The 25,206-nt window shown below is 33.3% G+C and overlaps 1 protein-coding gene across 3 annotated transcripts in view; it reads right to left on the bottom strand.

The window, feature by feature from the left end:
- Nucleotides 1-1,550: 1,550 nt before the first annotated feature.
- The window catches only part of LOC145678893 (uncharacterized), a 199,220-nt gene continuing 175,564 nt past the window's right edge, over nt 1,551-25,206 (bottom strand). For all 3 annotated transcript variants that reach the window (XM_081749476.1, XM_081749475.1, XM_081749477.1), the window contains 4 exons: nt 23,639-23,765; nt 21,001-21,124; nt 19,611-19,798; nt 1,551-14,323 (listed from right to left, as the gene is read on the bottom strand). In XM_081749476.1, the coding sequence (XP_081605602.1) occupies nt 14,023-14,323; nt 19,611-19,798; nt 21,001-21,124; nt 23,639-23,765 (740 nt within the window). In that variant the 3' untranslated portion in view covers nt 1,551-14,022. The remainder of the gene's footprint in view (nt 14,324-19,610; nt 19,799-21,000; nt 21,125-23,638; nt 23,766-25,206) is intronic.

The raw sequence follows: 25,206 nt of genomic DNA, 5'->3' as shown, positions 1-25,206 counted from the left end.
CACTCCCACCTCAGCTTCTTTCCTGCTAACCTAGGTGCTCTCAGCGACGAACAGGGGGAAAGATTCCACCAAGATATAATGGCAATGGAGAAAAGGTACCAGGGACGATGGGATCCTTCAATGATGGGGGACTATTGTTGGGGTCTTGTTAGAGAATGCAACATTTCTTACAAAAGAAGGAAGTAGTGTACGTTTTTGTAACCCAATGGAAGTTTCATATATTGTGATAGTTTTGATTGTCTTTTCATGACCTTTTGGTACATTTGTATTATTGTTTATTGTAAATTGTCACACTTGTAAATTATATTGTATTATATTTTATATATGTGTTTGTGGTAATAAAGCAAAACGTTTTACCTCAACTTAAGAGATCTGAAAGCATTACTATAAGGTGCAATAAACAGTACACACAGTATACATACAAACATATTTATTTCTCTAGAAAGAATAAAGCGATTATTACGAAACTTGGAGGGTTTGTTAAATATGAATCAAAGTATACTTAGGTATAATTTCTATGTTAGTATATGCAAGGGGACAAGATCTTGGGGTGTAAAATAAACGAAAAGGGAAATTTTTGAGGGATTTTCCCGAAAATCCCTCTGTTACGGGAAAATCGTACGTGATGGAGAAAAACCGAGTGCATATTCGAATTCAGCGCAAAAAGTTCCTTTAAGGACAGGTATTTCCTTTTATGTAACAAAACCTTTGTTAACTAGTGTTATCAATTAAAAATTTGAGAAAAAGGATTTTTAATCCTTAACGAATTTTTGTAACAAATATCAATTTGAGACAAAAAGGATTATTTTTAATCCTTAACTAATTTTTGTAACGATTATCAAATAAAAATCTGATTGAAATAACGATTAAAAAGGATTAATTTTTTAATCGTTAACGAATTTTTGTAACAATATCAATTAAAAATATGAGGAAAAAGGATTCGTTTTTAATCCTTAGCAAATTTTTTAACTATTATCAATTAAAAATTTGAAAAAAAGATTAAATTTTTAATCCTTAACGAATTTTGGCAACGATTATCAATTAAAAATATGAGGAAAAGGGATTAGTTTTTAATACTTAACAAATTTTTGTAACCATTATCAATTAAAAATTTAAGAAAAAAGGATTTTTAATCCTTAACGAATTTTTGTAACAAATATCAATTTGAGGCAAAAAGGATTATTTTTAATCCTTAACTAATTTTTGTAACGATTATCAAATAAAAATCTGATTGAAATAACGATTAAAAAGGATTAATTTTTTAATCGTTAACGAATTTTTGTAACAATTATCAATTTAAAATATGAGGAAAAAGGATTAGTTTTTAATCCTTAACGAATTTTTGTAACTACTATCAATTAGAAATTTGAAAGAAAGGATTTATTTTTTAATCCTTAACGAATTTTTGCAACGATTATCAATTAAAAATTAACTCCTGGAAAAATTAATTGATCAAATTAAAAATTAACAAAACTTAAATGATTAATTAAGTCGTTACTGTTTTAACGGATTAATAACAAGAATGTTTAGAGGACATGGAATAAAACTAATTTAAAACTTGTCATTCGTTTTTTATTTACAGCGAATAAAATTAAATAATACAAATGAATCCAGAAACTATTTTCTTCTTGCATTCCAAGAACTATTCATACAGAATCAGATCTCTATCACTACTCGACGCAACGATCGCACAGGAACAAACTTAATAGTACGAGATATAATGGGATAAACATACTTATGTACATTACTCACAACTTGATTCTTAGTTCACAAACAAAATCCTTCACACCACATCACTGATACGTTTACCAAGACCATATACTCCAAAATACAATTCTTTTTTAAACATTTCTTATGTATCACGTTTATATATTTATATATAGCTATGTATATAAAAATACCATCTATTAATACGGATGGACAACATCCCTGCACTCATAATCCGACCTACATTGTGTTTACCCTTAATCCAATTCAGATATATTTCATACGAAGTTATTGAACAATCTACCTTCATCGTAGGTAACACTACTGAAAAATACACCAAACTGTCAAGGTTAGATACCAATTCGCATACAGTAGAGCGTCGATTATCCGAAGTAATTGGGGGACATGGATGTTCGGAAAACTGGTTTGTTCGGATAATCGAACTGTACATGTTTATTTGCCAAAAAGAAGTACTGTACAGTAAATTTATTCATAAAAAGAAGTGTGCTGATTGTTGAAACACAGCGACTGGCGGCTTGGCCGGTCAGCAGCGACTTATGAATGCCCCATTAGAAGCAATGTTCCGCCAGCGGTGGCTCAGTGCGGCGACTACTGTGGGAAACTTGGTTTGGGAGTGAGGGGGATGATGGACGGTAGGGTGGGAGAGTAACAGGTGCGAGCGAGTACACAGTTCGGTTAAGCGGTCGTTCGGTAGACCGACGTTCGGATAATCGACGCTCTACTGTATTTGTTATACAGGTATGTTACTAACTTTAGTTTTGCTTAGGCCGCTCATGGGGAATAAATAGATACCAAGATTACTTAAGTATTTGTGATTGTGATTCAGGTATCTTTGGCTTGCAGGAAAAAGTGTTTGTTTTCTACTATTGTTAGAGGCACTAGTAATGTATGTACTTTCGACTAGTCTGGTAGTTTTGTTACGGTAAAATACAAGAATCGTTTGTTTAAGTTATTTATTGTAATACGTAGTAGGAGTACATAAATCACCTTTTCCAGACTTAAAAAATTCCTTTACTTCGTTACAATATCGTATTTTAGATCAATGGCAGTGGAACAAGTTAACTTATTTTATTGTTCATAATGTTAACTTAAAATTAATTAGATAATTAATTAATTTTTAGATACGCAAATACCAATAATTGAGTTCGCCAAAATTTGTTGCGAGATGGTTCCAAATTTTATCATACTTTAACTAGAGCTTGAAGTGGTTCAGGAAAAATATTTATTGATGGTAGTTATAAGATGGTTATTTAGTACGATTTAATTTTAAAAGTTATTTTATCCGACATTTCTTAGAATGAAAAATTCCACTAATATATCCCACGCTTACCAATACAGTCGAAAGTCATACCAAAGAAGAGGTAGCTATTTCTTGAAACAGTATATACTAAAATTTATTATAAGGATGTAAGAAGTTTTTATCATTTTAAGTGATTCAAAAAAAATCCACGCCTTAATTTTTGGTTTTATTTCTTAGATTTACATATGAAAAAATACCAGCGTGTCGTAAGAACTGTGCTTATATCTCCAGGAAACAATAGTTCTGTACGAATAATAGGAAAGTCCAAAATTTAGATCAAGCCATAAGGTTATCTTGATAGGAGTTTTTCCAGAGCTTTCCTTATTCACCAGCATTTAAACATACAGGATCTAGCCTACTCCCTTTTGCAAAGTCCTTCTTAACTTTCTAGCAAATACTCCCAACAAAGTGAGCCTTGTACTGGCCATAGTTATTAAAAATCGATGTTGTCATGGGTGACGTCTGAAGAGGGAAAGAAATATTTTTATCTCCTCTAGGGTTTCGAGATAATTTATAAACACAATGGGCCGTATGCAGTCATTTTGAAATATGATTAGCGTCACACTAAAGGCCTGACTACTGCAGGAAACATATGTTAGTCTGGCTCTTTAGTATGTCACTAATCACACATCAGACCGACTCTACATAAGGCTCTATATGTTTTGAAGGTAAATATTAAATTATTATTTAACTTAACGACTTCAAGGAGTGTTTGCTACTCTCTGAAGGGTGTTCATGATTGTTGCTAATAAACGAAAGGAATTTATCAATATTATTATTAGTTCTATGTTTGGAATTTCTTGTCATGACAATGGAAAAGAATAATAGTCGAAATTAAATATAGAAACTGATATACTGCTGAAATTTCTTTTAAGTTGGTGTTATTTGTACTGACAACACTTTAACATTTATTTCATTTGATAATGGTAGAATGTGTTTCTCAAACATTCAAAACGAGCAAGATAGCAGAATTTGAGAAAACGCAATTATCTCACTATTTTATTGTTTTTGTACAGAAATACCCGGTACATTTCTCCGTGCTTTCTCGATTGATTCCATCTACAGCTGTTACATGTAAGGAAACAAATAAGTGCCTCCAGAGGTGGTGGAAAAGGTGATAAATGTATACTCCTTACTTTTGGTGTCATTACGTTACGTACATCTTAGTATAATCCAGATTTTAATTACACCAAATGCAAAATGAAATCCACCCATATAAACAAATTACTCAATTAGATAAGAAATAACATAAGAAATCTCAAGTTAAAATGCGATAAACACTTAGGAATACGGGCGGTCCAAAAAGTACAGCAGAGTAAGTATATTTCGTAATGAGTTAAACAACTATTAATACAGTTAAATGTCTCAAAGAGAATTTCATTTTTTTTAAGCTACAGAAAGCTTCTGTGTAAAACACAATGGATCTAATTAATTAACATGGTACGCACATTTTAAAGTCAGTTATACAATACGTTTCTTTTTAAAAAAGTCAAACAATACTCAACAATTCTACATTAAAAATTTTGGTATTGGATCAAAATAGAACAAATACTTTTAAATTTTGAATTTGCAAAATTAAAAACTGAATATTTAACACGATGTTGACTATCCGCATATACTGACCAGGTTTTGAGATGACAGATACCACGAGAAAAAAAAAAAAAGTAAATAGAATTTTGTACAAATTTACATCCAGAGTTAGTTCTGCATTATAAATATTTCATAGTACTTTCGTAAAACTTATTTGAAAAAAAAAAAAAAAAGTAATAAAGCCTTCCAAATCTTCACTATGAAAACAATCTCTGCATATCACCGCCATTATACTCAAATACAGATCATTATCTCAAACAAAAACCAATATTCACATTGCGTATTTGTTGCGCGTAACTTTTCATTCAAATTTAACGAATAAGTTTAAAGAATACGTCCTTATACTTTGCGCTATGAATCTCGTTCTCAAAGGCTACAAACTAGATGTGGACGAAAACTTCACCTAGAAATACACTTAAAACTACTATTCGTACATTCATAGAAATGGTAACAGTTGTACCTTAGTAAACATTTCCTATTCTCCTAGTAATTATCACTTCTTTACTGGGTATTTTGTTAATTAATTCACTGGGAGTTTTTGTTCTATATGCAAAATCTACTATTAAAATATCGATCGCTTCTAGTTCGTTTTCACAAGAAACTTAAAATTACAACATTCTATCATAAAAATAATATAAAATGCAAAATAATTGACAGTTAAAATAATATATCTTGACTAGACACGAGTAAACTCCACAAATGACCAGATACATATTTTAAAACACTGACATGGATAAACAAAAAATATTATATACATTTAAAATGTAACTTGTTCTAATAAACACAGCTAACTTGAAAGGAGATAATTCTATTTGGCACTGCACTGCAGAAAACACTTGAAGCTAAGTCTTTAGATGCCTATTGCATGTGTATACGTTCTATGAAGCAAATACTATATTAAAAACTTACGGGGAGTGTACTATTATTATTATTATTATTTCTTTACTGTTACTTTAACATTCGTTAATAGAAAAATATATTTTTACATGAATAACACAACAAGACAAAATAATTCTGGTAAAATTGCTACACTAACATGGTGCTACAAATAAATAACATTGAGCAGCATTTATTCCTTATTTTCCCACTACTATGGAAGGAAACAAGCCTTAAAGTGAAATAGTAGTATTTCGATCGCTTGTTTATTACAGGAATTCGTACCTAATGTTTTGGTACCACTGTTTACTGAATTACATTCAAACCTCCACCTCAACAAAAACAAAGAAGAAACAACATACAGGGATAAAACGATGTCCAATTAGGAAAGCTGAAAGTGGTAACTGACCAGCAGTCAGCGCAGGGCAAAAAGATTTAAATATCCACGGCAAATTTTGAAGAACTACATTAAACTGTTTTGCTCAGTTAGAATATTTTCTATGAACTTCCTACTGTTAAGTTCATTTATATATATTGTACAACAAAAAACTAATTTGACTTCGATGAAAGTAGCTGCAATATCTGAAATAATGAAGGAGAAAAGTAATTTTCCTCCTATATTCCCCAAGGTTACCTCCATCTCAGATATCGCTGGCTATGACCCTGCAATGGAAATGGTAGAAGTATCATGTTATTCTGTAAGTATAGGACCGATTTTTCCTACGTTAAAAATAAAACATTTTTACTATATTAGTATGTAACTTAAAAAGTCATATTACTCGATATTTCGTGGCAAACATAAAGAAAATGCACTTACAAATGCTTTCGGTTTGCCTGATTACCAATAGGCGAAACAAAAATGAGAAAGATGAAAGGGAATACGTTATAATTATCAAAATGTGTTTTTAGTATTATTGTAACCAGGCTATATAAACTTGTTAATGATTTCATTTCCGACCTCACATTTATTCATCATGAAGTCTTTAAGCTTATTCAAGAGTACACAGAGAATTTAAAAGAAAAAGAACCTATTAACTCATAGGATTTTGCTTTAACAAACTGTATCTTCAGGAATTAGTGCAGCTTCTATGACTGTTCCTAAGTAGCAAATAAGAAATTTTTCAATTTATTCTCTAATACAAGAACAAAACGATAATTAATCGGTATTTCATTAGCTCTGTCGATAAATATTTTGCTATTAATATAGCACGCACGATAATATTTTTTTTTACTGTATTTATTAAATGCTCGCTTTGGGAAAATATACAGAGTCCGCCAGAAGAATGTATACACTCTTTGTACTGTCAGCACGGTTAGTTATATACGAAAATGACAGGTGCAAGCTTGACGTTTCGATTGTTATGCATTTGATTATTAGGTGGTTTGGTGGTTTAGTACCAAACTCTCCTCTCCAGTTACACTGCACTTAGATGGCATTCCCACTCAAACCTGCTAAAATACTTCAAAACGTACTTATGCTGCTCGAACGTCAAGCGTGCACCTGCCATTTTCTTATCTCACTAACCGTGCTGACAGTACCGACATCTGTTGAGCGGAAAACCGTACTACAACATAATTTTAATTGAAAACAATTGACAAGGCCGACATCTGTTGGGCGAAAATCCTTACTGCAATATATTTAAATTTCAGAACAATTGTCAAAGCCACTACTCTGATACAGGATGAGAAAGAATGTATACATTTTTTTTTCTGGCAGACTCTGTATTAAGGATGGATCACGGTTTTCGTTGAAGAAGGTTTCTTTTAATTGGTTTATCGAGAGTTTTTTGAACTTTGTCAATGCCGAATCAAACACAAATGTCCCTCGAAATCAAGATGCATATAGTTATCTCTATTTGGCTCCACTTTTACAATTTGTATAATCGAAAATATTGCTCTTACAATAATCGAAAGTGTGCTACAATGTTGGAGAATCCTAGATTATAGTAGCTTAACAAAACGTGCATAAGCAAAATTCTTTCCATTATGGTAAGCAATTCAACACATAGCAAATGATATTTTCTTCATATTTTGACACTATCTCAGAAAGTAAGTGACGCCCGGTCACAATGCTTCTAAGTGTCCATTTGAAACTGTAACAAGAAATAATTTCCTGTACAAGAACTGCAACCAGAATTGATCAGACGTTGTTTGTAACACTTATCTAGCAGCTGCACCTTTAACTTCTTCCACAAATATAAACAAATAAATTATGGAGTTGCTTTAATATAGTATTATTAGAAATATTTATCAGTCTTCAAGAAAGCATAAAATATTTGTTACACATATTCTACAAACTTAATACATTCTAATAATAATAATATTCTGTTATTTCTGTTTTGTTTAATTTGAATAAAATGAAAATAATATTTGAAATAGAAATATTGTGAAAACCAAACTAATTAGCATGGCTTTACTTTGTACATTTTGATGATAATATTACATTTGTATTTACAATGTAATCTTATAAATAAATACAAAGTCCATTATGCTTTTCAAGATAATAGTTTACACGCAGACACATTTGCACATTATGAAATAAAACTTAATTAGATTATCCTGTTAATCAAGCAATGTAAATTATGCTCTGAAAATTATATCAACAAACAATACTTTAAAAATATAAAGTATTCTTTCTTAATCATGAATATTTTTATCATAACATACAAATATTTCATCATTAAAAAAACTATTTTTATTGTGATACCCAAATATTAGGTCAAAACTTTAACTTTTTATATCATATTTGTACCATGATTTGGGAAGGTATCATCATCTAATTATTGAATAAGTTACCCACTCATGATATAGCCAGATGTAAAGTCACATTAGGGCAAAATTCATTAAAAAATAAAAAACAGAATAACATATAAATGTTTCCATCACATTTCTACATATTCTAATTTTTTTTCTTAATTTTCAGAAACTAATTCGAAATTTTTTTTAGTAAGACCGTAGTGGTTAAAAACACGTTTCTGCATGCATTTCAAGTTTAACTTGCATATCTCTAATAATATATTCGTGTTACTAGCGATTACTACCGGGTATATCGTTTTTAATATTATATGCTTTCCACAACAATTTTCTATGCTGAATCCCCTACGTCTCTAGAATACGCGTTTTGAAGAAATGTGACATGAGGATAGGGCTGTGCGATATCGAAATTTCGATAACGACATTCGATATTTTTCTGATATCGATATTGACAATATCCATATCTAATATCGACAGTATCGAACATCGATATCGACTATATTAAATGTCGATACCGAAATCGACATTATCGATGTCGATAGTTTTGCGATATTGATTATCGATATAAGCCGATATCGATATATCGCACAGCTCTACATGAGAGTACGTTTGCTTATGACAAGATTCAGTAACTACTACTGATTATTTATACTGCAGTACATGAAACGACATTTAACTTATGTAGAGCAGTGACTCAAATCTTACTTAATTACTTAATTATCCAAGAACGAAAATCGTAATAGTTTCCAGTCGGGGAACATATTGTATTATATTGGATAGAATGATATACCGCGAGGATTGATCATATGAATTTGAGAAAACGTTGCACACAAAGTGAAATTTCACGTGGTTACAACGCAAAATACTTGGGTTTATATAAATGTATTATCGTAATCCAGTCACATTACCTTTCTATACAACTGTACGGTACGTGAATACTTTTTGTCCAGCAGGGGAAAATACAGTACAAGGATAATGATTCACTGTGTTTGTCCCTGCAAGTCATTCCTTGTCAATAACCTTTCCCGTTTCAATCACGAAAAAAATCCAAGATTATTACGGAAAAAAAAAAAATCATTAGAGAAACATCAAATGGTATGCTATCCAATATAAACTTTTTTTTTTTTTTTTTTATGAGAGTGAAATTTTCAGTCCTAATATTTTCTCTGAATATTATCTTGACCACGCAGAATCACAATTTTTTCATCTAGGTATATTTAAGAACATTCTATACCGTGTTTTACGAAAGGCTATACACGGTTCTTTTAATATAAGACACAAGTAAGTAAATAACATTGAAAATTTTTATAATAATGCGTTCTTTAGTATTACAAATAAGGAGATTATAGTTTCCTATCTTGTAAAGCCCTATTTCTTTCCACCAATCATATAAATGATAACTGGATCCTCTTAATCACATCATACACAGTTTCAAATCAATTTCTTTTCTTCTATTGGTGTTGCTACTACTTTTCTAGCATATCTCGTAGATAATAATATATATGAGGAAGGATCAGAAACTAAGGTTACAAAACCGATATTTCTGGAGTTTCGTCTATTATAGAGAAATGAGGAGTGTGCGATAATTTTAATACATGGAGTTGGCAACTGTGCAGAGTTTCAGCCACCTGCCACCTAAGGCGCTAGTTGTATGTGAACACAAATGGCGACGCGTTTGGAATACTGGTCTCGCGAAGAAGTCCGCTCAGTTATTCGATTTCTATGGGCGTAACATGTAACTGCGGCTGAAATTCACTGGCAGCTGGTAGACGTTTACGAAGAGATTGTAATATCTCCTCAGCATGTCGCAGAATGGTGTCGAAAGTTTGAGGCTGATACAGAAAATGTCACCGACGAGGAGCGCAGTGGCCGAAGCAGTTTCGCTGGGACATCATCGACCACCCTCCCTACAGCCTAGACCTTGCTGCAAGCGACTTTCGCCTTTTCCCGCACTTAAAGGAGCATCTAGGAGGCCGTCGCTTCTCTTCAGACGAAGAGGTGAAACACTTCGTGACAACGTGCCTAAACACACAAGGACAGCATTTTTATCTTCAAATTCATCCCACGATGCAACAAGTGCCTCAACTAATACGGAGACTATGTTGAAAAATAGTCTAATGTATGTACTATCTGCTGGCTGTATTGGTTGTATGAAATAATATATACACGTTTCACTGCAGCCTTTGCAACTTTACTTTCTGATCATTCCTCGTATATAAGAAAACAAATTGAACGATATGATCTGTCTAGTTGGTTTCATAATATATATCCTAACATATTGTACTGTTTTGCATACTTATACATTTTAGTTTGGAACGAATATTCTACATTACAATGTCAGGGATCTCTCCATCCCATTTAGTATAATGACAGAAACAACAAATATAAGTATCAATACTTCAAGTCACCGCACGCTTTATGATAAATCTTTATATTTCCCATTAGTTACTATTATTCCTAAAAATATTCAGGTAATTTTCTCAATAAAAATATGAGAATTTTTATTTTTATCTGGTAATTTTATTTATTGTTCGCCTTCAGTTTATACTATTACTTACTTTAATCATTGTAGAATATATTTGTACCTTTGACTGAATCTCAAATAGCTGAATATTTCACAGAATTGTGTCTGAAAAGCCAGAATGTTTGAAAGACTTGTTTTCAAGGTATGAATTATAATGAGTTCTAATTTGCTATTCATTTATATTGAAGATTATTTCACATGAATGGGAACATTAATTATTATACACTTAAATGTATTCATTGCGCCCTTGATTTGCGATTTTCAAGTATTAGCATCTTTAGCGAAAAGTAGGTCTGATAATCTTGAAGAGTTATTATAACTATACTACTTGCAGTTGATTTGTTGTACTATATCTTACTTCAACATTCTTATCATATGAGATTAGGTATACTCCATGCAAAAATTTCGTACTAGTTCTGAATGTACTTTAAATTTAAATTACTCGTTGGATGTCAAAATACACAACATATTCACACTGAAATTTTCTGAAAGACACTCAAAATCGATGCATATGTACAGTTTCCTCAGAAAACAAGTTTAAATTCAAGCTTTTTGATAAAATTATCTTGTTAGGCCTAGACTTTTGTAAAATCTTGAAAACATTTGTTGTAAGGTAATGTTTGATAACATGACATTCGACTCACTTAATATGGAAGATGCCGTCGTATTTAAAAGGTTTTCTGGTAACTTAAAACACTCTCTTTACATCACAGCTTGCTTCCGTTAAAAGGAATGACTCTGTTCATAAGACAAGTAGGAATTATCGCGCATTCATTAAAGCCACTCGAAATTGACTGAGACCAAGCGTTTTCAAAAAGAGTAGAAAGTATCTGTCGTAGATGTTGAACAGTGAGTTTTCCCTCTTTAGAAAATAGTTTAAGGGTCTGTATTTTAATTGACGAAACGTAACAGAGAAAAGTATTGTCGATGAATGGGCAGCAATTAGTGATGCTAGTCGATATCTTCGCTTTTGATAAATGCAGGCTTTTAAAAGGTTGCATAAAGGAAATTTCTCAACGTCTACTGGTTAGCGAATATATTATGAATAGTTAAATCGAGACGTCTAGAATGGGCGGTTCATGTCGTTTGCACATGATACATAGAATTTCATGTGTGAAAAAGACCTCTGGGTAGACCAAAAAAGTAGATGAGAGAATAATATAAAGGAGGTGAATAATAAGGACCCCTGGATAAAACAGAATAAAATTCAAGGCTGGACTTTTGTTTTTATAGCGATGATCTTCGAGTGCCTTAACCCACGGAGTAAGTAAATATAGGCAAAATTCACAACCGTATTCCGTTGAATAGACGTAGTATGTAGACAATAGTGGAAAAATACCACTTGAGGTCTGTGGCCATTTTTACTACTTGCTGTCATGATTACTACGAAAAATCTATTTATTTATTTTTTTCAACAGAATAAGTAAAATTTATCTTTTAAATTACGAAATATTAATATTTAGTGGCGGTCCGTGGAAGAAGTCGCATCAATAAAAATTAGGTTATCGCTACAAGTTAATCGAAAGGAACTTAACTAATTTTCTAATTGCTGTTTATAGGAATTAGGAGATGAGGTAAGTTTTGTTCTCTCAGCTTGTAGAGATAACATTCTATTTTTTTCCGATATGACTTCCTTCAGAAGCCACCGCTGGTAATATATTACCATGTCAATAATAAGCTGTTAAATTTTGTAGTCAAAATGTAAAATGTTACTTTTTCCCGTCCTTTTCAAAGTACCACCCAAAGTAGTAGTCGCTCCATCCTTCTATTCAGCGCAGATGAACAGTATGTCAACATGTGGCAGTAAACTTTGCTGGTGGCGACATAATAGTAAAGCGTTTCCTTGTTGATAAGCAAGACACTGACAAAATCATAGAGGATGTTCATAACGGGTAACATAGACAATGAAATTGTTGGCAAACGTGGGACTTACCTTGGTCCTATCCTTCGTGTGTTACCCTTATTTGGTTCGTTCCCCAGTCAGGGTATTAAGGCTTGGGTAGAAACCTCACTATGGTATTTTTTGCAGTAAGTTCCATTTCGTACAGTATCAATCAAATCGGATTTAGTTTCTTTATGCTACGCCCAAGAACAAAGAAGGAACTGGAATATTCCCTACAATGCTTTAATACAGGCGAACTGTGTCAAAGACAAACTCCATCGGGCTATTATCGAGCATCCATAACAGTGCGCTGGAGATTTTCAAAGTACAAGAATAGTATGTCGATCGTTACATTCGTGTCGTTCTATTCTTCATTAGACTTGTCTCAACCAAGTTCGAGTGACCTAATTAATAAGGTAAATAAGTGCCATACTCTCACCCGCTCCGTTTTTGATTATTAATCAACTACGAAAACTTCAACAAAATTATCACATGTCTGTTTCTAGTGCCATTAGCTAAAGAACGGTCATACGTAATCCACAGGAACACATTGGATTTGCTTTTAGTGAAAAATTTATTACTAAATCACAGCATTTTTTGAATGCTGGTAGTGAGAAAGCTCTCTCAATAATGAACGGACCTGTAGTACAACAGCGCTAAAGTATAGATTCTCATTGTACAGGGTGTTTTTGTTTTTAAATGTTCTAACTCTAATAATAAAATAAATAAATACTATACAATAAAATAAACTTGCAAAGTGAATGTAATCCATCATTTTGCTTACAAGAGGAATTAACCGTATATTTCTCTTAACTTCTGGACTGAAAAAAAATAAAATATAATAAATAATAATCAAAGAATGCAATAATAGGTCAAAATGTATTATTAGTATTCTGTGGCGCAATTCAATAAGACTATAATTATCAGTGACCAATAAGCATTTTAGTTAGGAAAAGTGTGCTTGACATATCGGCACACACTGCAGTTATTACTGAAATTTCGCTACTTTCTAATTCACTTAGCTTACCAGCTATTTCAATATTTACTGAAATAGCTCTCCACTGGGATGTTCAAAACTCTTGGATAAATTTATTAAATCAGAAAAAAAAAAGTTTTGTCAACAAGAAGCAGGCAAACTCATGCTCGGAAAAATAGAAATGTAGTTTTTCTTTTTACAAATAACTTAAATATTTGTTAATACGCCCTGTACAATGAACACAATATATATACATTTGATATGTAATGTACATATAATAACAGCATATCGCTATCGAGGCTACGAGAACACAACGCTTTATGTCTCCTAACAGTAAAATGCATAAACTGTGAGCATAAACACCATTAACATTTGAGGGGTGAAAATGTTCTTTAATCATCCGTTGGGGGATCCATCCCACAGATAATGGCCTTCATCACACTGGCTGCAGCCAATGACGCGTACGGCTGCCACTCCTTCTTTCTCGTTCCGTCCTTGTAATCGGCGATGCCTCGTATTGAGACGAAACTCTCGCGGCAGTTGCCCAGAATACTCTCCACCACAGCGTCGAATTCCGAATCAAACGCCAGAACTCCATGCTGGGAAGAAAACATTTGCCTCAGCTGATCTTCACGAGCTATTTGTCTTCCCGATGCAATAGGGCCCAGATGAATTAATGGATAACCTTCTTTCCTGTAAAAGATAATATATAGAAGCATTTATTGAAGCGTACATGAAGTTCGGCCGCGAAAATTAACGCATTTACTCGTTCTAAAGATACATTGCTTGAAAAGTGGATGATTTTGTTGTCTGTTATTTGTCTCGTTTCAGTAGCTTTAAAATTTCTAAAGTTAACCTACTTCTAATTGCGATTCCCGAAAACTCCCAAGCTTCCGGTTCTCCCCTGGGATCTTATTTCAAGGAAACAGAGGGTTACATAAATGGGTCATAATATTTTGGGAATGGATTGCTGACATCAAAATAAGAAAAAAGTTCATACAGACCTGTGCTCAAAAGTGATAGTTTCGGACAGTGGTGTAACTAAAGGCTTAAAGGCCCCCTCGCAAACAGCGTGGAATGGGCCCCCTTCTCCACGTCCCACTTTACGATTTGAGGGCTCCATGATGGCTTGGGGACCCCCGCAGTGCGAGGTCTGCGGGACCTTTATTTTCGCCCCTGGTTTCGGAGTTATAGGGTGCCGAAAACGTGAAACAAATGAATTTTAAAAGTTCATAGCTCCACTAGTATGGGACCTATCGTAGTCGGGTCAAACAATCACTGAGGAACAGGTATGTGAACTATCCAAATATCCATGTTTAAGAATGTTCCAGTACTTGCATACCAATTTTTAGAGAGGTAGGTGGAGAGTAATCATGTACTCACAAACAGCCTCTCTAAAATGTTTGCGCAAGTACCAGAGGTTCTGAAAGATGGGTATTTGGATAGTTCACATACCAGTTTTTCAGTGATGTCTTGATCTGATTACGACAGGTCCCATAGTAGTAGAGCTGTGATTGTTTAAAGTTCACTTATTTCACGTTTTCCTCACTCTATAACTCCGAAACTATCCACTTCTGAGCACAGGTTTATGTGAACTTTTTTTTCTAATTTTCCAAAATATTATGACACATCTATATAACACCCTGCATAAAGGAATGGACTCACAGTAAACGTGCAAAAAAGATACTCTTTGGTAGTGTGGCACACTCTGAAATGACGGGCTTAAGTTGTGAGTTCTTTTGTTGAAGTGAAAAAAAAATTGCCAACTCATGTTGCTTTTGTGCCAATAATACTGTACGTACAGTATTTGTAAATTATCTTCTCCAATTCCTTGCTTACCAATCCTTCCTATATCCAGGTTTGGATGTTTTAAAAGAATAAACAGATTTTCAAAAACTAAACTTTCTGTTTAATTCTTGGCTCCAAATAAAATTATTGAGTCTACAAAAGAAACACTGGCCAAAGCTGACCAAAGCTATAGCCAGTGGCGTATTTAGGGGGGTGGCTTCCGGGCTTAAGACCCCCCCGAAATCTTACTTAGTATAGTAAAGTAAATGAAATATCTTGCAGAATTTTCACATTTCCAGGCAAAGCCCTCCTCCCCCCCCAAAGTTAGCAAAGCCTCTCCCGAAACAAAATCGTAAATACGCCACTGGCTATAGCTATAGTGTATGATGAAGGATATGTTAGATATCCGAAACTGTGACACATTACAGTTTAAAATACAGTGTGTGTTAAAGCTTTAGCCAGTATTTCTTTTGTTACAACCAAGGCCATGGAGAGTGTTGTTATTGAGTTTACAATATAGTGTTGTGTTTCTTTTAAATGTTTCGAAAGACCTGATACCGGTTATTCCGTTTTAGCATCTTTAAAATCTCTGGCACTTCTAAGACAACGTGTATCCCCATTTACTTTCTCGCTGAGTCTATACCTTTAAATTTTCTTGATGTTTTCATTTATTTTATTTTTATTTTTTACCTTCTATGAACAAGGCTCTAAGGGAAAGCCTAAAACTTGGAAATGCAAGACAGCTTAAGGAATAAATATTTGACTTAAGTACAATGATTTTTAAAATTTCAAAACATGTTAACGTGCTGTTCAAAAATGTTTATACCGTTGTCTACGTTTCGTTTTCCAAGAATATTTTTGTTCAGAAGAAACATTTTCTCCCTGGAAAATATAGATGCTTTAACAAACGCCGTGAATTATACGTAATTTCTAATTGTCATGGTGTACGATAAATTAAAAATTTTCCTCCGCTTTTCTTAACAAAAGCACTTTAGAAATATATTCCTAAACCTTTGATAATTTTTCTTCAGAAAAGTTAAAACTTGTTAGATATCTCACCATACTGTTATAGCCAGTAGATGGCAAGTTCAGTTGTTGTGTGTTTAGAGAATCGGTCCCACAATGTTATTCTGACTTTCTAAACCATATTTCGCTTGTGCTAAGTCCCTCTGCAACTGCCTCACAATGATGAGTTGCCACCGAAAATTCTAAGACCGGCAGGAATCGAGTTCACGATTTCAAAGGTCATCATCTTGTTTTTTAAGTTCTCATTTCATGTTTTGTTTACAAGAATAAATTTTGAGGTTCATAATTTTGCTCTTTAAAACTTAACAACGTTTTATTTACACGAATAAATATTATTAAAGCTCACACTAACTAGTTACTTTGTTAAAATCCATCCGATGAACTTACAGATAGCAAAATAGTGTGTGTAGAACTGGAACTTCGTAAATAATCGCATGTAAACAAAACGCAACTTTCTTTTTTCAACTTATCTTGGTGTGAAGAATATGAATTTGTGAACATATCGAGTAACGTCCTCGATATGTAAGGTTTCATTTCTTTCCTAAATGCACAATAACAATTCTGCAAATCAAGAGCCATCTATGATAAGTCTATTCTTGGCTTTTTGTTCGCTTTTCAGTCTTTGAACTCGCGTTCCCAAAGTTCAACCGTTCCCATTTTCAAACCTGCTTTGAAATTGTAGTTAGATGTAACTGGCAAAGCTTCTCTGTTGCGAAGAAAGATTGTTCTTTATTGATTTTAACAAAGCCTTTATTATAAGTAGACACTTCATTTACTAAAGGGGATTAGGAATTAGATTTCTGGGCTTTCAGCATCAAAGGCAATATTAGTCTGTCACATATCAGGGATGACGTCCCTCAGCGATCACACTATCCGGGGAAAGGGAAGGAAGGAAGTGGCATGGGATTTGTATGTTGGTATCATCCCGTCATTTGCTTGGTGTGATTGAGGAAAACCCAGGAAAACCTCATTCGGGATGGGCTGGCCTGAAAATGCTTTTATACTTTTTCGACCGAGTGTCCCCATCAGGAATCGAACCCAGGATCACTCGAACCAAGGACGAGAACGTTAGCGACTACGCTACGTGGGGCCACCAACTTCATTTACAACATAGCTAATCAATTCTAATCAACTGTCTTACTTTTTTTTTTTTTTTTTTTTTTTTTTTTACTTACATTAACGTTAAACAAATTTGTTCTATGTATTATTGTTCAAAAAATCAATCAGTTTTTTTTTTCTAAGTTGAAATACCAACTTTCATGGCCGATAAATCAGAACAAAACATCTGCACAGAAAATATTTTAGCTCACTAAGGTCTACCACTATAACCAAGTTTGGTGAAGATCGGACCAAGTTCACCTGATGACGTGCAATATACGTATATTATTCTTGTTATAATTTTTAAAAACGAACATCGAATGAAGGAGAAAAGACTGGGAAATAATTGACGAAATAAATTTAAAAAAAAAAACTTCATACTCACCACATTAATTATGGAAAACTAAAGAACGTTTTCAAGGATCATGACCCTCATCATCAGCTCTTTTTAGTATATTAAACACTTGAAAATCATTCTCCTGTTCTATTTTTATGATGTATTATATTCCCCGACCTCTATCTGGACAAATGTGAAATTAACCCAATATGAAGCAGCCATCTTTTTTATGACATACTGCTGCCATTTGGAAAGAAAGAAGAATAACTACAGTTACTAGCTTTACAGTGATCAACGATGGTTCATTTATCATGATATTCTGTGGTGTGAAGGTGCTTCGAATTACCTTTTTATCCGTTGACCTTTCCTCACTTTTTGTTTTCGTTTAATTTTTAACCTTTTTAGACATTGAATCTGGATCCTGGAAAACGTTTTTTAGTTTTTACGTGATCACTGCAGTGAGTATGAAGCACTTTCTTCCGTTTACTGCTACCAGTATTGTAACTGCTCGCAATCTGTATTTTTAGACTGACGGAATGTTCACTGGGATTTATGAGTACTGCTATTGGGGAATTGGTGCTGGGGAGACAATGTACATTTAGTTACAAGTAACCTATCCCAATCCTATATGATGCTCGACCCATCTTCCTTATTAAGCTCGAGGATTTTAGTTTTATTTCTAGGTTCTCTAACCAAACCCTGGTCTGTTTGTGTTAACCATTTTATGACTTTCTTGAAAACGCAAGTGTTATACTTGTCACCTGGGCTGTCTCTCTCGTACCAATTCCCCAACAGCAGCACTCCCAAGTCCCAGACAGCATTTCATCAGTCAACTTTCTCTTAGTTTTGTTTGCACATCTAACCACAGTTTCATACAACAGTTAGACCTTCGGATATGCCAGTACTGAAAACTAAGACTCAAACAAACAAAAATCAGATTCATCATTCGTATCTCTGAAAAATACTTTCTTTATGCACTGTGTATATTAAAAAGAAGCATATAGTCCAAAAATAGTGTTATCCAAGTTTTCTTGCATAGTTATTAAAATGTCATGGTCGACCCTCTGACGCCTAAACTCCGACTTATCGTCACAGAAGTAACTACCAATTTTGTAAAGAATTCAATCCTTCAGAAAATGCAAACCTACTAATCCCGCACTAATGACATACACTCAAATCTTATCCTTATTTTAATACAATAACGTCTCGATCTCTATATAACACTTGCTAATAGTTCACAATCATCCTCATAGGTGTCTCTACCTGCATGCCTACCTGGAGGCAATAAGTGACGCTAATGTGCAGGAAATTTGGAGATTTGATTCCAACTTAACTTCAAAATAGGACAAAGCATGACTTTAACTTACAGTGTTCAGTGAGGTGAAGGCTGTGGAGGAATAACTAATTCAATTATAATAGGAGTTTAAGATGAAATATGTTTAAATTACTCTACTGCGCATATAACTATCCATTGTTGTTAGAATAAGCAATAGTAACGATTCATCGTGGTATCAAGCACTTGTATTGAATCATTTACATTTACTACCGACAGTAGCGACACCATTCATATTAAAGTAAAGCTCTTGCTTCTACCAGAGAACATGGTGACATATCTAGTACCTAGCCAATAAATATTCTGCATACGAGATTCTAGATTTAACCTAAAATATGCAATAGAAAACATGACTGCTAGATTCAAATAATATTAGTAAAATTTCAAAAGAAGCCCACCTGAGCAGTGACCCTTCTTGAGGTGCTGGATGAGCCACTTCAATCAGATCTTGGTCACCGATCGACATATACAATTTATCCGATTCAGCGGGAGGTTGCCTGAAGTCATGTTCCGATTCTGACTGCAACCTTTCCAATCCTTCGGCCAAGTAGGTTGCCCACGGAATAGAATTAAGATCTATATCCGCCTGGAAATAAATACACACACAATTAACATTTCAATATAAACATTACGTATATTAAACAATGACCTGCTTATTTTTAAGCAAAGCATGCTGTTGTATTTTCTACGTAGAGTGAATTACAGGAATTACAAGGTACATTCAATAAATAACTGGAAAAGTTGTAAAAAAAAAAAAAAAAAAAAAAAAAAAAAAAAAAAAAAAAATACAAAGCTTCGATAAAGTTTGTGCTTCTTTGTTATTTTTTGGTGATATCCTAGAATTATGGATCTGGCACTCCTACCACCATACCCTCCAGTACGTCCCTCATGATACAGTTCCTTCTCAGCCAATGTTCCAACCAGTTTCTCTTCCTCTTCTTGATAATATCTAAAATTGTTATTTTCTTCCCCACCATTTCTAACACCCTCTCATTCGTTTTCCGCTCGCCCCAGTTAATTCTCTCCATTCTTCTCCACACCCACATTTCGAAAGCTTCCAATCTTTTTTTCATCTTTCTTGTGAAACATCCGTGTTTCAACCCCACATAATACAACACTCTACACGAAGCATTTTATGAGTCTTTTTCTCAACTCTTTATTTGAGGACTACAAAGTAGACTTTTTTTAAATGCTTTCTTCGCCATTCCTATCCTTGCTTTTATTTCACGTTCTCATTTCATATCATCCCAATAATACTACCCAAGTATCAAAAGCTAGACACCCGTTCTATTTTCTCTGCTCCTACTTCTATATTTAACACCAATCGCTTCGTTTCAATTACCATAGCTTTTATTTTTCTAGCGTTTATTTTCATTCCATATTCTTTTATTTTCACGAAAGTATTGAAAACTTGGAACATTCTGATAGGATCTTCGTAGTATTTACTTTTACTCTCTCATAATGTTGCGGTACATCAGTTAGAAATAAACTGATAAGCTACCTGAAATTCACAGATTTATCAGCTATTTTTATATTTCCACATACCTTTACCTTGTTCTTCTTCCTCCCACTGTCGCAATTGTGAACGAAATGTGTTTCCTCACACAAATTATTTTTTTGTTATCTGTATAAGTAAAATAACTTTTTTATTGTTATTTTATTTAATTCGTTCTTAGCTTTATTATAATCTATGGGAAAGAATGTATATTCTGCTTATCACTTTTGGGCAAGTATATTTTTATCTAGGAAATATTATTTACTTTTCTTCTTCTTTGACAGCTACGTTACCTGAGATTTTAGTTGAGCAGCTATTTCTTGAAGCACTAAATTCGGAGGACACCATTCCTTTGTTTCGAATTCGTAGGCGCCACTTCCTGTTGGTTTTGCACTGTCACAATAGATATATATGCGTCTGAAACGAAAAAAAAGTTTGACTGTAGATCGAATCAGAAACAGCTTTTCCTCTGCTATAATTTCTCTCATTAATACCTTTCCTAAATCAATGAATTGACTTAAGTATAATGTTTTCTATTTTGAATATGTTACATAAACTAAAATTATAATAAAGAAAGTGTTTGAAACATTTTGCTACCATAAATCAATAACTAATCTGTGTTATACCATACTGATTAAAATGATGAGGTATTTCGGGAACCACTCCTGCTATCTTCAATGGTCATACTTCGGAAGAAGATCGAAGGCGTAAAATTACATATAATAATAAATATTGTAAAGTTTTTCATATTGCCAAATCACATATCCAAAAAACAAATTATTTTTATGTAGCGCCTTTAAGCATAAACGGTAAAAAAAGAGTGACGTTTATTCTAACTAATATATACTTTTTTTCACCCTTTATGCTCAAAGGCGCTACATTTTTTTGCGTGCGGGACTTGGCAACATTGAAAGCTTCGAAACACTTACTCTACGTAATCTTAAGTACAGTAAATTATTTGAATACCACTCATTCTAGCTTTGGAACTTCTTGTAAATTAAAAGACAAATTCTGACCAAAGCATATATTAACTAATAAATAATAGCGTTACAGTTTCGGCAAATTAACTAATTTGTCTGATGAAGGCAAAGTTAATTTGCCGAAACTGTAACGCTATTATTTATTAATTAATATATGCTTTGTTCAGAATTTGTCTTTTAATTTATAGTTCAATTATATTCTGTGAACTTCCTTTTGAATATTTTAATTACTTTTTTTTTAACATTTAATTTTGAATGTAAACCACTTAAAGTGCAATTTTATCAAAAACTCAAAAAGTACTCACTTTCTCTTCTCCAATTTTTAATAGATTATTTAAAAATTCGTATTAGACGTTGAATTTTCGTTGACAGCCTTATCAAGACTTAGGTAACAAAGGTCACTTAATTGGGACAGTGTATGTGGAAATTAAATGCTTTTATTTATGAGTGTAAACATTTAATTTCTATACATCCCATCCAAATCAAACATCTTTCCTTGCCTAGGTCTTGACTATCTTTTGAGTTTATTAACAATTGCATGTTTTTGTGAGTTTTAAGAACAAGTTTAGCTGCCCAGTTGATTTTTAATAAAATGATTTATGATACAGTGAAGTGTTAGAAGAGAAATAAAAATGGCAGTTCTTGGAAGTGCTGTAAAATTCTTCAAAGAGGTTTACTGAAGAAATCAAATTCTTCAGACTGATTAATGTTTAGACTTATTTTTGTAGTTAAAACGACATAAACAAACTGTGCTAGATTTTATACAGTTCATAAATTACGTTACTTACTTTTAGTGTTTTCTAACCTTTTTTATAGGAAAATAAAAGCATTACTTTTATTCAAATACAGTATGTTAAATGTCTTTTTTTTTTTCTTGGTCCTCCAATTTTTGCTATGCAATGATCTTAACCCGTCAAGGGCTCTAAAGGCCGCGGTGGCTCAATGGTACAGCGTTCATCCCTGGTGCATGTGGTCCTTGGTTCGATCCCAGTTCGCGCCAAGTGAACCTTGTGGTGGCCAACACCGTGTGCGTGGGTTTTCTCGGAGTTCTTCCGTTTCCTCCCACTTTCTTCATTCCACGATTTCCTTAATTTCTCATCATCACTGTCTCCTTTAGCCTAGCCAGCATAACCATAGAACGTAAAACTTAAAGATTTTTCCGTCTAGGACTCCCTCGTAATACAAAGTCGCTTCTACCACGAGATTCGATCTTAATTGGTAACTCGAACATCGCTATCTCGAATTACTTGATAACTCGAAGTTTTTGTAATTTCCTTGAGATTTGAGTTACGGTTGTTACATTGTATTTGGTTTTGTAGTTTTCTGAAGGAATTAGGGACAAAAATGCCCCTTATGATATAAAAAGGATGATTATGTAGTGATTGCTTATTCTAGAATCTATGTAATTAAAGAAATGATTAATACCTACTATTTGTACTTAGTATCAGCGTGTGCAGCCCTGACAGAATAAGTTACTGAGTAAGATTATTAAGTGGAAGAGTTGTTTGGGTACGACTGCTTAATTTTATTTTAGCTTCGTCAATGAATTTCACTGTCAACACCGTCTAGTTAACCTGATAATCATTTATCCAAGTTCTCGCCAGACCTGACACTGCTAACTTCGGTGATCTTACAGAAACAGAGAGACGCTGCGACTACGGCGTGAATGTTGAAAACATTTATTAGTGGAAGCAGAAAGTGCAAATAAAGACAGTTCTTAACTTAAGTAAATACATCGATCTAGGATTCTTTGCGTAAAGTGAAATTTCGCAGGCGCAGCGTACTCCAGCATGTTCCGTACAGTTCATGACATGGAGTGTTGGCAAACAAATTAACACATAATTCAAGCCTCATTCACTAGATGGTTTACCATTTCTTACTTTAGTTGTAAGTACCGTCAAAGACAAACAAAATTTGATTTTGATAGATGTAAATAAATTAAACCACTTACTTCCTATCATTGGTCGGATGTGACACTACGACATCACCAAGACGAACGTGTTTATTGTAGTCCGTATAATGAGGTACTCCTCCACCCACTCCAACAAGAAACACGAAATCAACTTTTTGAAAGGTACCTACAAGATGAAAAAGCACTTGTTAGAAATAATCTTCAATACAATATTGTACCATGTTAAAAAAAATATAGTGATACCCTGGAGTCCGAACTTAATCCGTTCCAGAAGCCCCGTTTCGAGTTCCACGACACTTTTCCTCTTTAAAATAATAGAAACCGAATTAATCCATTCCTAGGCTTTACAAGCTCAAATTTTGAAAATGATTTTAATAGTAAATACACTGGATTTTAAGAGAACATACTGTATTAAATAATAATAATAATAATAATAATAATAATAATAATAATAATAATAATAATAATAATAATAATAATAATAATAATAATAATAATAATAATAATAATAATAATAATAATAATAATAATAATAATATTTGAATAAATAATAAAGTTAAAAATATAAAAATCAATATATTTACTTTAAAATGAAATAGTGATGGCGCTGATTATTGCTTGGAAGGCAAGTTACCTTCCATAATAACATCAGATAACGAACAACGTGCTGGGCATTTGGGTTCGAAAGCAGCGTTCAGTTTCTCGGGCAAAACTAGTAATAAACTGAAATGTTTCAATATTTCATTATAAAAAATAAATTAATTATAGGGGGAAAATTTCTAGAAATGAAAAATATGTATAGTATATAAATGAAAATAAAATAATAGAATTTCGAACAATACTGCATCATTGTTATGGCGGCTTTAGCGGGTAGGCACGGGCTTACCCCAAAATTTTGAAAAATATATAAACGTAAGAGATACAATAAAGAGTAAATATATTTTCCACTACTTATATCAATGGTAGACAATTATTTAATAAATAACATCAACCACTACTGTAAAAGTAACTTCCTACTATTATTAATGAATCAAATGTGTATATGTATCCATAAACGAGGGAGCGGGCCTCCCCAAAATTAAAATTGAGCTCCTCCGTGGCTAAGCGGTTAGCGCACGCGCCTTTAGCGTACGAGACCCGGGTTCGATTCCTGGCGGGAGCTCATGTGGTTCGGATTCCACGTTAATCAATAAGTCCCGTCTCATATAGCCTCGCTGCTGGAAGGGACGTTAAACTCAAAATCAACACAACTCATTAAAATCCTAAAGCCGCCCCTGGTCATTGTCTATTAACAACAAGAATTATTACAACAAAAGTTTCTCAATTATTTAATTTACTTAAAATAATTTTCATACCAGTAAGTAAAGAATAACAATTATCAACAAAGAAAAGTCTTCCCGTAGGATTAACAGAGATTCAAATCCCATTCTTCCGCTTACAGAGTGGATGTTCTACAAACTGAACTACCAGCCATATGACAAATTTTGTTTTTCGGTGCTTTATTCTACAAGCGCTAACTAACGAAGTATCTGCCATCAATCGGTAAGTCTCTGCTAATTCAACAGTCAGTCTCTATTGAATGCTCCATATGCTCTACGAGAGTGCCT

The sequence above is a fragment of the Thermobia domestica genome, chromosome 2 (assembly GCF_964235325.1).
Source record: "Thermobia domestica chromosome 2, izTheDome1.hap1.1, whole genome shotgun sequence".
NCBI classification, from domain to species: domain Eukaryota; kingdom Metazoa; phylum Arthropoda; class Insecta; order Zygentoma; family Lepismatidae; genus Thermobia; species Thermobia domestica.
This window is presented reverse-complemented; position numbering and strand designations above follow the sequence as displayed.